Here is a 13,893-nt window from a genome sequence, read left to right as displayed (position 1 = left end):
TCTACTGAATCCTGATTTTATGGACAGCCAGAGAGAAGAAATTGTCAGGTAAATACTATAAGTATAAGTATATATACTCTTTTGATCCCGTGAGGGAAATTTGGTCTCTGCATTTATCCCAATCTGTGAATTAGTGAAACACACCAGTGAACACACAGTGAGCTGAAGCACACACTAATCCCAGCGCAGTGAGCTGCCTGCAACAACAACAGCGGCGCTCGGGGAGCAGTGAGGGGTTAGGTCCCTTGCTCAAGGGCACTTCAGCCGTGCCTACTGGTCGGGGTTCGAACCGGCAACCCTCCGGTAAGAAGTCTAACCAGTAGGCCATGGCTGCCCCAAATGTCAGGGTGTTAGCTTATTTATCCCAGTGCTTTACCATGACAGTCCAGAGGAGATGTGTGTGTGTGTGCTGTTTCTGACATCTTGTGTCCTGTGTGTAGTAGACTACCATAGTTTTTGGTTTTTGGCTTTGTGTGAAGGGTCATAATGTGTGTGCAAGATTAACATAACGATATATCCCATGGCAAAGTCACTGCTCAATTCTCTCTCTCTCTCACTTTCCAAGCATCTATCTGTTGGAGGCTTTTGCCATCTAGTGGCTTTGAGAAAGCATTTCAGGCAGATCCCCCCATAGCCGAGAGCAGTTCAATAAAGGAATAACTGTGCCATCTACAGGTGGAAAGATGAGTCAAGTTAGTGACAGTTTGTGTCACAGGGTGGAATTATCCTTCAGGGTATGAACAATATAAGAAACTCTGTCTGATGTTCTGTGTGGTCTGTTTATTCTTAGGCCAACAGGTGGCACAATCTGTTTTAAGCAGAAAGGATTGTAGAGGGAGCATTTAGATGTTAGAGAAATTGGTTACATTTTTAGATTAACAGAGATGAGGTATGAGGGCCCTTGAGCAGAACTTGGCTTAGGGACCGTTCGTTATTTATAAACGGGGCCACCGAGGAAAATAGGGGAGGGTCATGTCTTTTTATTCTTTGTTGAGGGGAGGGTTACCTAACTTTTTTTTATCTAGGAGGGGGGGTCACCCATCTTTTGTATTAGGCTAATAAAAACAGCAAAAAATCAAAGTGGCTTGTTTTCTGTCGCCATATAACGTTCTCTTTCGTTCCATAGCTCTGTCAACATTGAACAATGAAAATAAGGGAGATTTCCCGGGTTTCTGACGCAAAATACGGAAAATGTCAACATCCGTCCCCATTAACGTTGGAAGGGTTGGAACAACAAAGTAGCCTACTTTATTCACGCCTAACAGCCTATATCCATTTGGTCAACTTTATCCAGCCATAAAAAAACTAAATTTAACTTTGGTTTACTTGTAGTTTACTGTGTAGCCTATCCTAACTTCAAACAGTGTGCATGCTTATAAAGCATACTTGTGCTTCATTCATCCACACATCCAGCTCCTAACGTTTTGACAAGCATTTCTACCAATTGACCTTGTTTCTGCCCATCTCTAGCTTTGCTGTCTCCATCCTTTCTGTTTTTGTTGTTTGCAAAAAAATATATAGTAGGCCCTATTTATTAGTAACCAGCAACAAGTGCAATTTGTTCATCGCTGTCATTCTCTCTCCTGCCAACAAAAATGTGTTACGTTCCAAGTAGCAGTACGTAATTCTGCTTCATAAAGTTGAACAAATTGGTCATATAAATAGCCAGTTTATGGTCTACAGTGTAGAGTTGGTTAGTTATGGAAGGCCAACTTGGAGTGAATATACAGGGGGAATTCTTTGGCTCTTAGACTGGCAGGTGCGCACGAAGACATAGCCTACGGCCGAACACTGCAAGCGCCAATGAATCGTGCTCTCACGACAACCACGTCGTTAACTTAAATAGGCCTACTGTAGGTTAACATCACTCTGAGTTCGCATTCAAGCAAGCAAAACGATGATTTGAATACATCTGTTTCTCTGGAAGGGCAAGGGTAACAACAGGACAACACAGAGACAGGCCAGAATGCAGGACTAATGTTATGAGAGTATTACAGTAATATGGGATATTCTACGGTAAAATATTAAAACGGCAAGACAGCGGGGAAAAGTTAAAATGATAGGCCTAAACCCGGAAAAAGTTGGCATGTTAGGTATTTTTCGGTCCCTGTGATTATTTGTGAAATTGTGCAAACGGCCTTTTCAAGTCATTTGAGAAGGAAGGAGTGTAGCAAGCTCCAAATTGACGCTCGTCTGAGAAACTGAGTTTTGGATAATGTTCAGCTTCGGCAGCTTTATAATGACTGAGGAAGCCTAGAGACGAGTCCATAGCAACAAGTTCATGTGTTGAATTTGTTATTACCCAGTGTGCTTTGTTGAATGGTCTCAATGTTTTATTGTTTTATTTCATGTGAATACTTACTAGAGGAGTAACTTATTTCAAGTAGGCTAATGCAGTTGCAGGAAGTGTGCATTTAGTTTCCATGCTTATTGTGTTTCCACAACAATGTTAGTGAGTAAATCTACTGAAATGGCCACCATCTTGGTGAAGTGTGATATGTAAGATCAGAAAGCAGAGGGTGAATTTAGAATGATAACTTATTTGACGTGTTTTCTTAGCGCTCTTCAGGGTAGGTGGAAGGTATCGACAATTAGTCAGGTAGGGTCATGTCATTTTGAGAGACCCCTGGCCAAAGACTGTTGGTCAGTCATTGAACATTTTCCTGCAGGTAGGGGAGGGTCATGCAACTTTTGATTGAAGCACTCTAAATCCCTCCGGTGACCCCATTTATAAATAACGAACGGTCCCTTAGGGCCCCAGGATGCCCAGACCAGCATCATTCACATTTACAGTACCCTCCAGAATGATCTTGCATGAAAGCAATCTGGCAGGCTTTGCAGGAGCTTTATCTTTTGTACTTATCAATCCTGCGGAATGAAGATCTGCCAGCAGATAAGCAGATACTGTAAGCAGGTGGTGGAAAACTGCAGGTGCAAACGTGCAAAAAGATCAGATGTGTCATGTGTGCAGAGGCGTATCAAGGTTTTTAAAAGTGTGGGGGTTGTGGGATTGGGAAGTGAAACAATCCGGCCAAATTATAAATAACTCCCTACAGGGACGTTCTTAGTATTTTCTGAGAGGGGTGCGGACTATATTGGCGGGTGTCTGGGAGTTTCTCCCCCGGAATTTTTTTGAAATTCTGATTGCTAAAAACACCATTTTAATGCAGTGTGGGAGGGACAGAACAAGCAGCGTCCCTTATTTGTGTGGCTCATGTGACACGTAGGCCTACATTATCTACCTGCTATCACTTCACTATTTGACACTACCCTGGAGACACATTTCATGTTATAAATGAAGAAATCAATTCAGAAATCATGTTTTGTGCATATGGGTTAGCAAGCTACAATAAATTGCCTAACAGACAACAGCCTAATTTCGAGGTATCACTGGACTATTAATATGCCTGACTATAATACCTATTAAATAAATGTAAAGGACACAGAATAATGACAGAACTGTAAGCTCAAATTCAAAAATGTTTGAAGTCTACCCAAACATAAGGGAATATAAAAACATTGTGTTGCATATAGCCAGCTTAATTAATGTCAATTTAAAGATTATGATTAGCAGTTATGCTGTTTCCAATGATGGTTACAGGAAGCCAAGTTATTGTTTTTTATTGTTGCTTCTAGCCCATGTTACCTTTCACTTGCTGCAGGAACGCACACATTGCATGAGCACTCATAAGCGTTCTATTTGAGATTTACATGCTGGAAATCTTAGTTCTCAGATGTAGAACTCAAATGTGTCTTGACGCCGCCGTTTGTAAGATCAAATAAGACGTTCTAAATGGAACGCGATGTAATGAAGCTGTTTTTCCAAGTGTCTTGGAGACGTATGTGTGCCGACTGGCCTATGTCTATATAGTTGATGACACCAAATTAATAAGTAGGCTATTTCTGATTGGGGAAACTTTTAGCCTAGTTTATTTTTCTTTCAGTCCGCGGTTCCATACCATTCAAACTTGCTGCAAATGATCAGACGTGTGAAGCACCGGGCATAACTTAAAGGAATTATCCGGAGTAAAATGCACTTTAGATCAATTTACGGATGATTGGGAGTACATACGTTGAGTTGACATCAAAATCATGTCATTCAGATGTGTTTTGAAAAAAGTTCGATTTTACCGTTTTTTAGTCAAAACTCGTTAGCCTGGAAGTGACCAGGGCATGTCATTTCGCCGCTACAAAAGGCTATTTTTATACCTCTTCTACAGTTCCAAACAACATTCCACTTACGTGGTAGTGAGTAGAGGGTCCCTAAAGCCAAACCGAAGTATCCCGAGGTCTTTATGTGGTCGGATAGAGAGTCCAGAATGAATTTCATCAAGCCAGTACCTTTCCGGAAATGTTGCTGCTGCAGCTGGCATCTTTAGGGGAAAGTCCATAGGAGTCGATTGCCGACTGTGGAGTAACACGGTCTGGAAATTCAGTCCAGTCTTTCTTTTGAAATTGAAATGAAGTTGTATGCAACAGCAAACCCTAGCTTACTAACAGGTTGGAATTTTGAAATGTCACGTGACGTGATGTTGTGCAACGACGTGATGCAATCGACTCCTACGGACTTTCCCCTAAAGATGCCAGCTGCCAGCGATTTTGGGAACTCTATGATGAATAGAACTGAAATATATGACGACTCATGAAAACACACAGTCTTCAATTTTATCTGGACATTTTATCATAACTCTGCTTCTGATGGTTGCCGCTTTGGGTCGAATTAGTGACACATGCACGTCAGGTCAAAACCAGGCCATTTTCATAGGTTTATCACTAGGTGGCTGTCTCGCCCATAGACATAATATACATGTCTATGGTCTTGCCAGGTCTTGCTAGGTCACTTCCCGGAAACTTTACAGGCAACACTTCATATTTCAAGAAAGACACTATATCTCCATTTCTAGAAAAAAAAAAACAGGGATTTTGATGAAAACTAGTCATTGTTTAGCTTGTAGGCATGTAGAAATAAATGGTTACCCACTTAACAGAGCTTAAAGCAGTGTTTCTCAAAGTGTGGTCCGGGGACCACTGGTGGTCCGTAAGCTATCTCAAGTGGTCCGCGAGCATACGTGGTAAAATATAATATAGATGAGTTGTTTGCAATATGTAAATCCAAACAGTTCTGCAACAACACTGCCTATGTAAGCTACACCAATTTAAATCGTATAAATTCTCTGACACAAAAAGCAAGGTGCAAAGACAATAGGCAAGGTGGTTAAGTGAGTAGGCCTATATTGTGTAATATACTGTTGAAGTAGATCAACTTTTTTTTTTTAGCTAGGTGGTCCATGAGGGTTTTTTTATTGGTTAAGTGGTCCTTGGTCTGAAAAAGTTTGAGAAACACTGGCTTAAAGTCTCACCTTTCAAACGAGCCATTTCCATAGCTAAAACATAGAATACGCTGTAGCTCTACAAAAATCGTCAACAATGATCTAGATTGCTGGCACTCTGGGCCAAAACAGTGCAGCATTCAAGTGTTAAAGGGACATTCCACCAGTGGAGACATGAATATGTATTGAAAGTGGGTCATATTTGTTGTAGAATAGTATCATAAATTTCTAATTTGGTGCCTTCTTGACCGAGAAAAGGCAGAAAATGACTTTTTATTGCTTGTGGATTGCAATGCTCAGCTCCGCAGGCCACTCCCACTGTCGAACTCAATTGTTCAACTCCGCCCATAATCTGTCAACCAAGGCTCAAGCATTGAGCTCCACTCTACGCTACCTGGAAATCATTTCACACAATTTCTAGTGAAGAGTTAGTTTGCGAACTCATTAGTGAAATACTCCTCGTTTGTGTTTCGAAATGGACTTGCATGGTACCGGGATGTTCAGCCAGCAAAACTTAATAATACAATGTATACTTGTAATACTTCATAATTTATAGAAATTATAGGTATGACCACCATTCTGTTATCTTTGTCATCTTAGGCAACAGTAGCTAGGTAGTACCAGTTTTGAAATGTTGGTCGTTCAATCGAATTCCAACTCGAATACACTTGGAACAACACTACTAAGAAAGAACTACAAATACGTACATTTTAAGCATTTAATTAAATAACTATATACAAACAATACAACTGTTGAATGACTATACACAAACAATGAAACTATAGCTCCTCCTGAGCACCCTCCGCTTCTTGGTGCCCGCAGTACTGGCCGTCTGGAGCTGGGTATTTCTGGCGGATAGCCAGCACGACACAAGCAGGTAACACGACACGACGACCTCTGCCCAATCTCTCTCCTTGTAGGACCCACTCAAGAAAGTGCCGGTAGGCTGTTAGGTGACAAAACATTAGCTAGCATAACTGCAAGCTATTTGTGCAATGAACATGCCACGTTTGCGTGTTAGCAAGATTACTCCTTGACATAGTAACAAAGAAAATAAACTTACTTTACAGAAAGACATCCAGTTGACCTTAGGTATTCTAAAGTAGGTCTCCAGGACGCCACTATCCATATGGGGTGCGAAACTCGGGTGATCAACAACACACACGTCCGTGTCATCCTCCGATTCCGTGATTTCGTCCAGAAGAAATTGGCACCGCTGGAACTCTCGGCAGCAGACAGACTCTTGTTCTGTGTCCATTGGCGCACAGTGAGAGCACCGGCGACACCAATCCACCCCTCATCGGGCTCCTCGTGTGCGGCAGGCAGGTCGTCTGCCTCGGCTGTTGTGGCAGCAGCTTCAGCCGCCTCCTGTTCCTCCATAGCCCTCAGCTGCTCGTCGCTATATTGTGGCTCATAAAGATAGCCACGAACATCCGTTTCTACCATAACTTCTTCAAAATCCCAATCCTCCATATTGCATCCGTCTGCGTATTCGGTAGGGCCTACCTTCGGCCATGTTTTGTGCAGGTCTCCGCCAGTGAAGTCAAATGCACTGGCACTGATCTGTGATAGGTCTGTTAGCGCATTAGGTCCAACCCCCTATGGGTGGGGTTGAAAGGGTGGGGACTAGCGCTTGTAGTCTCAACAGAAATCCCCCCCTCTTACACTTCCTCCGACAATGACGCAAAATGACGATTTTTGCGTCATTGTAGGAGGAAGTGTAAAGAGGTGAATACGGATTTCTCCCGTCTCAGGGGGAAATGAGAGAGTGTTGCATGACCATTCAAAAGTATGACTGGGTTTCTAACAATGCAAAGCCTGTTCCTTTAATAAAATATGGATTTTTTTACTTTTTACTTTATCAGGGTGGCAATAAATGCTGGGGTTCGTATAACACGCACACGCACACACACACACACACACACACACACACACACACACACTCACACATAAACACATATACAGATCAGCTACACACTTCCATAGTAAACATGCCCCCCTGCCCTCCACACACACGTGTCTTGGAACACATAGCTGTGTGCAGCTGTTACTGGACACATGTGCATCCTCATGCAACAGCTGCCACTGGTGCTCGCTCGCAGTGTTCTTCACACAAAAGTCCTGTGTGCCCAGTGTAGACACAGAGAGTACCAAGAACACTGCCACACAGTATCTTACCAAACTGCCATCCAAGTCCAACTTTGCCATTTGCAGTAATGGGGGAGAAGGTTCTAGTAAGTGTTCTAGAGAATTTTTCTTTTCTTGCTTCATTTTCCATCACTAGGCTACAGTGATATAGTTTAACTGAGTAATGTTTTTTTTGCAATCATTCTTTAGGAGAGCTTGAAACAAGATTGGACGTTCATGGCAATTCAGCAACAACATCAAGAGTTGGCGAAAGTAATCGAGGAGTATCAAGCCCAGGTAGGAATAAGAAAGTGGACCAAAGTCGTATACCTTCTGTGTAGAACCTTTGGAAAAGATGTAATTTTTGCTATTTCAAATTTCAGACGGATATGATAATGAATAATGTGTCAAAACCAGGGGCTCTACTATTAGCACTACTCTTGTCTTCTTCACTGCATAGTTACACATGCACTAAGAAAGAGAAAGTGATTTGACAAATAATAAAAAAAAAAAAAAAAATGTGATTTAGAATTTTGCTTTCCTATATCTATATATATATATACATTTCAACCTGGTGATTTCCGGTTGTTATTTTGGTTTTTGTTCTCTGCCAGCTATTTTGTTGGCCTACATTTGCCGAAATTCAGTGATTTTCCACCTGGTTCAAATTGGCAGAGATGGTGCATGTACAACTATCAATTTCCTATTACGCTGTCCGGGAAAACCTGGCCCATGTATTTCATGTGTTTACACATGCAAGACTACTTAACAACATCATTGTATTCATTTAATTTTTTAATTTAATAGTAAAAGTAAAAAAGATAAATGAATGGTTTACTAGTAGTCTACTGTAGCTGATATACTGTTTTTATCTGTTAAAATGTAGCAAGAAGAGATCAGGGTTTAACTTGATTTATTTACATAGCATTCATTAGCATTTATTTACATTTGTTATTTACATTTATTCAATTAGCAGATGTTTTTATCCAAAGAGACTTACATATATCAATATTATTACAAGGGCCATTGTTCCCAGATCATCTTGGGGTTAAGTGCCTTGCTCAAGGTCACAATGGTGGAAGCCAACGTGAGTGACAAGGAAAACACTGAGCCATGAGTCATCTACTACAAAAATAAACAGCATGCAGAAGTTAGTTTCCCTTGGACAGGGTCCAATAACTGCAGCCTCCCAATTAATTGGATCAGGAAAAAACATTGGATTCATGTTTGACAGCATGATGGAAAGGCCTAGGCTACATTCCTGATTAAGGGCCAGGTCTCAGCAGACCTTTTGGGCTCCTGACATAACAAAGGGAAAAATGTGAAATTTGTCACGTGAAGGGCTTCAAGGAAACCAGTGTTTCCCCTACAATGTATTCATCAGCGGCGCAGCGCCGCTCCTGGAATTCAAGCGCCACTGCAAAAAAAGTTGAAGGCGCAGTCAGGGATTCCACAGGAGATCATGCTTGTTTGTGTTTATGTTTAAGTTTAAATTAAACACGCCAGCGAGATAGCTGGCCCCTACCTTCAGTAGCCTATTTCCTGATAATTTCCACGCAGTGTTTCGTTTTTGTTTGTGATACAGGCAATGCTTTCAAGCCCTGTGTTGCTAACATACCTAGGCTGTGAAACTAAGGTCTAGCTAGCCTATTGGTGGGTTTAATTGAATTTGAGTAATAGGATACGCAACCATTTACATCTGGAGATAGTTTGTAATTCCTGTAGAGCTCACCAAAATTATAGAAATGATACAAGACACTTATCTCCTATAATCCAAGATAGATTTTCTTCGAGTTGTTGAGCATTTATTTTACCAAATGACATGGAAAACATAATTCATTTCATCCACATATTCTTATGCACCATGCACAACAACCCTACTAAGTTAGCTTAAAACCGTGAGAATCAAGCAAGCCTCACTGGCCATCACGGCATTAAAGTGACAGGCACTCAATTCGACTTGCACAGCACCAATACAGTGTAATGACATGAAAGAGAAGTCTTATAGTTTATACAGTGCTGTGCAAAAGTTAAGACACCCATGCTGAAATTGACTAATGGGAGGAATAAAAAACATCTTTTGTCTTTTGTCTTAATGCCTTAATAAAAAAAAATAAAATAGGACATCAATTATTTTTTAATGTATCATGTATTGTAAATAAATAAATGTTATTATATAAATAAATGTCTTAACTGATGCACAGCGCTGTATATTCTAAGTAGTAATAGTTTGTACAGTGGCCTACAGTGTACAGTTGTACAGTGGCTAATTACTAATAATGTAAAAGAAAAAGGTGAAAGAAAAACATGAATAATCCTGTTCAAGTACTGCAATAATCATGCTTTGTAAATGCTTGTGTTGATGGTCATGATGTCATAATTTGTAACTCAATCTGTCCATTTCTTTCACAAAATCCACCAGAAGTCACCATTTAAGGAGTCATTTTTCAATTTTTTCTTTTTTTTGTGGGGGGGGAGGCTTCCTACGATCAACAGCACCGCTGCTGGAAAATTTTCTAGGGGAAACACTGGAAACTCAAGTAGTGAATCAGCATTTCCTCCCCCGAGTTCATTTACAGTAAGAAATGTGGAAATATATGGGTATTTGCATGAGCAAGGTGGGGAGTGGAAACTGGAAATGTACTGTAACATTTGATTATGTAATCTGGACGAGATGCCAGACATTGCACAAGCCATTTGTACCCAGGGGGGCTACAACAGCAAAGGGAGTCAGGAGCAGTGTGGAAAACTACTCTGCTGGACTGACGATGAGCCTACGTCTCTCTATGGACTCACACACTTACTTGCGCTCATGTACCATTTCATCTTGCAGACATTCCAACCTGCAAAAAGCCATTTCAGGGACCTTACTTTAGCCTACTGAGATACTGAAATATAGATGGATAGCTTATGTTTGTTGTTTGTTGATGGATAGCCTGTTTTGTCTCTAGTCAGTACACCAAATAAGGCCAATAGAATTGTGATAATAATATACATAGATTTTGATCGATTTTAGAAAAATACCTCTAATTTCAAGGTGAGTAGGCCTACTCATGCATATGTGCTACAATGCAGGCCCGTTAAGCAGGGTTGGGTCAGATTACTTTGAAATGTAATCCATTACTGACTACAAATTACATGGCAATTTTTGTAATCAGTAACGTAATCAGGATTACCAAAAATATGTAACGTAATCTGATTACTTTAGGATTACTTTTAGATTACTTCAATAAATATGTCCCTTAAGTAAAAGACACCACCACTGAATTGATGAAAGAATTCTCATTCTATTTTTCTGTTTATCATTTCATTACATCTAAGAAATCTCTTTGCTCTGAGTAAAGCATTCCTGTGTGAATTAACTGATCTTTTCCTCCAAAAATCTTAATGTAGGCCCTTGTTTTAGTGTTACCATTTACTTTGAGGTCACCAGGTCCCATTGTCTGAAAAACACCCAAAACTAATACATTTCTATAGCCCTTTCAATTGTGGGGGTGAGAAAATTATTCCTTTGGGATGTTTTTCAACCAGGGGGACCGAAGTAAACGGTGACACTAAAACAAGAGGCTACATTAAGATTAGAAAGAAAAGATCAGGCAGTGTGCCGAGAGACCTGCCCCAATAGTAAATAAGTTAGTAAGTAAGTATAGATACTCTTTTAATCCCGTGAGGGAAATTTGGTCTTCCAATCCGCGAATTAGTGAAGCACACAATGAGCACACAGTGAGGTGAAGCACACACCAACCCGGAGCAGTGAGCTGTCTGCTACAACAGCGCTCGGGGATCAATGAGGGGTTAGGTGCCTTACTCAAGGGCACTTCAGCCGTGGATGTGGGCATGGGAGAGCAGTGCTCAACTACTTCCCCGCCCACTTTTTTTCTACTGGTCGGGGATCGAACCAGCAAGCCTGAAGCTTGTCGAATTAAAAGATAACTAGGCCATCATTAAAAAGTTGCATTGCTTGCATGATAAAATGTAATCAGGTAATCCCCAACAATGTAACTGTAATCTGATTACACAATTTTTTATTGTAATCTGGGCTGATTATAGTTACTTGATTTTGTAATCTGATTACGTAATCCAGATTACATGTAATCCGTTACTACCCAACCCTGCCGTTAAGTGTATGACAACAGTGGTATATTTAAACTAGATAATAGCAATTTATTTTGTCAGTCATCATGCTCATTTTAATGAGTAAGAATGAAAGAATGTCTCCCGCAACTGACTTCAGGCAGACTGTAGCCGGTCTGTCCGGGAAATGCTGCCGTCTGTTGTAGCTCCTCCCGGCTAGCCTCTGACGTTCACGTTGATGTAGAAAGTAAACTCAGAAAAAACTCTTTCTGAGTTAACATTTAAGTTTGGCCAAGCAAAAATAACATAAGAGACTGAGTGAAGCCTGCTCCTACCACATACTTTATCTGATGTAGAAAGTAAGCCAAAGTCAGGCGCAGTTAATCTCGAACGAGCCTATTCATCTGATGGTCCGTTCATGCCACCTGGGAATGACAAGGATCGCCCCTGTGATTACTTTAGGCTCGTTCGAGATTAACTGCTTCTGACTCTCCTAGCTTTCATGGGCATCGGAAAAACCTTTTTCCCAGTGGAAACATCATCATTACGCATCATTCACGTCACGTCATGTGTGAGTCAGAGGTCGGAAACTGGGGCTAGATTTTGCTAACATCATTCAAGATGGCAAAGCACATGAACACTTTGTTTGTGGGAAAACAAAGTAATCACGGGGGCGGTCCTTGTCATTCACAGGTGCCAGACGCTTGTGAAAGAAAGATATGCAGCTTTCAAGTGACAAAAACGGCAAATTCCTAAGTTCACATTAAAACTGTTGGACATGAAAGGCCACATGGCCAACTTGATCACAAAAGTGATGACGAGCCCCTAACTGGGTAACTCTGTTAGCAAAGTCTAGCCCCAGTTTCCGACCTCTGACTCACACATGACATGATGCGGAATGATGACGTTTTCACTGGGAAAAAGGTTTTTCCGATGCCCATGAACGCTAGGTAAGACAACTGCAAGATCTGGCTGCAGGCGAAGACTCCCGCAATATTTTAAGGTCATGTGACATGGTGACACGGTGGTAAGTCCCTCCCCGGCTGCCAGAAATCAGACAGGATTTCTAACCAGTATGCATTGCGTCCATCCCAGTATGCATTGTGTTCAACCCAGCATGCATCACATCAAGTCAGATCTGCATCAAGTCGAACAACCCTATCGTTTTTCCGACCGCGAGTGTTCATGTGCTTTGCCGTCGGAATGTCTGCAAAACACGGATGCCACAACAAAGGTTAAAACATATGCTCACTAATATTAAATAAGCAACTGTGCTTAAAAATATGGTGTAAGACGCTTGTGAAAGAAAGATATGCAGCTTTCAAGTGGCAAAAACACAAATTCACAAGTTTACAAGGCTTGTTCGACTTGACTGTCCATTTTCAAGCTAGCCCCATTCACATGGATTTTTTGAGTGCTGTGTCTCCTCATTAGAAAGTCTCTACCTACACTGTACAGAGCACAACCATCTAACTACTCAGAGTGGTGAACAAAGCTAGTTACACATCTTTGTGTAAGCTAGCTCGACAAACCCTGATTTGAAGTAAACTCTACTGATCAAACTACTGATCTGAAGTAAACTCTACTGATCAACTCTACACAACCAATCTCAAATATGAAGTCTACAGCAACCTATTTCAGTGAAAGATGAAACGCATAAATAGACAATCTAGGCTACATGATCTGACTGTGTGTTCCATTAAATGAATGAGTCGGTTAGATGTATTGTTATGACATATAAATCAGTATCAGTGTCATGCTTTCACTTGCAACGACTTACATGTAAATGTATCCAAAACACAATGGAAACAACGACAAATAAATAAACAAAGACAGTTGTTTTTATTTGTAGGACCTCCATGGGCTCTTCCCCTGGATGCTGGAGCAGGTGTGTGGGAGTCTGGATGGTTCCACTGTTGGCTGGGATCTCCTGCGGTGTCACAAAGGGGATGCTATGAGGAAGCTCTTGCAACCAAGGTGAGAAAACATTCTAGCAGTGTGACGACGTGCATTTGGGCCTCCCAGCATAATTTTGATTCAGCTCCACTGTAGTGGAGTAGCAATACCTTCGCTGACTAACAGTCGGTCTGTGTTGCTTTGGATAAAAGCATCTGCTAACAGTCACCATTAGCTTTAATGCTCAATAATAATCTTATAGCCTACATTCAGGGTTCCCATAGATTCTTGAAGTCCTTGAAAGTTTGTGAATCTAAAAAAAAAATTCAAGGCCCTGGAAAGTTTTTTAAAATATACTGTGCATAAATAGATACGGGTCCTTGAAAGTGCTTGAATTTATTATGTGCAAGAAGTTTTTAGGGTTTTTTTCCCCATACAATTCCCTCCGCAATGTGTCTCCATTATT

At 41.0% G+C, this 13,893-nt stretch overlaps 1 protein-coding gene across 1 annotated transcript in view; it reads left to right on the top strand.

Moving 5' to 3' along the window:
- Nucleotides 1–7,476: 7,476 nt before the first annotated feature.
- The window catches only part of LOC125294887 (sphingomyelin phosphodiesterase 4-like), a 63,468-nt gene continuing 57,051 nt past the window's right edge, over nt 7,477–13,893 (top strand). The window contains exons 1-3 of the mRNA XM_048243935.1: nt 7,477–7,564; nt 7,668–7,754; nt 13,384–13,508. Of these exons, the coding sequence (XP_048099892.1) occupies nt 7,547–7,564; nt 7,668–7,754; nt 13,384–13,508 (230 nt within the window). The 5' untranslated portion in view covers nt 7,477–7,546. The remainder of the gene's footprint in view (nt 7,565–7,667; nt 7,755–13,383; nt 13,509–13,893) is intronic.

Source organism: Alosa alosa, chromosome 5 (genome assembly GCF_017589495.1).
Source record: "Alosa alosa isolate M-15738 ecotype Scorff River chromosome 5, AALO_Geno_1.1, whole genome shotgun sequence".
Taxonomy (NCBI): Eukaryota; Metazoa; Chordata; class Actinopteri; order Clupeiformes; family Clupeidae; genus Alosa; species Alosa alosa.
This window is presented reverse-complemented; position numbering and strand designations above follow the sequence as displayed.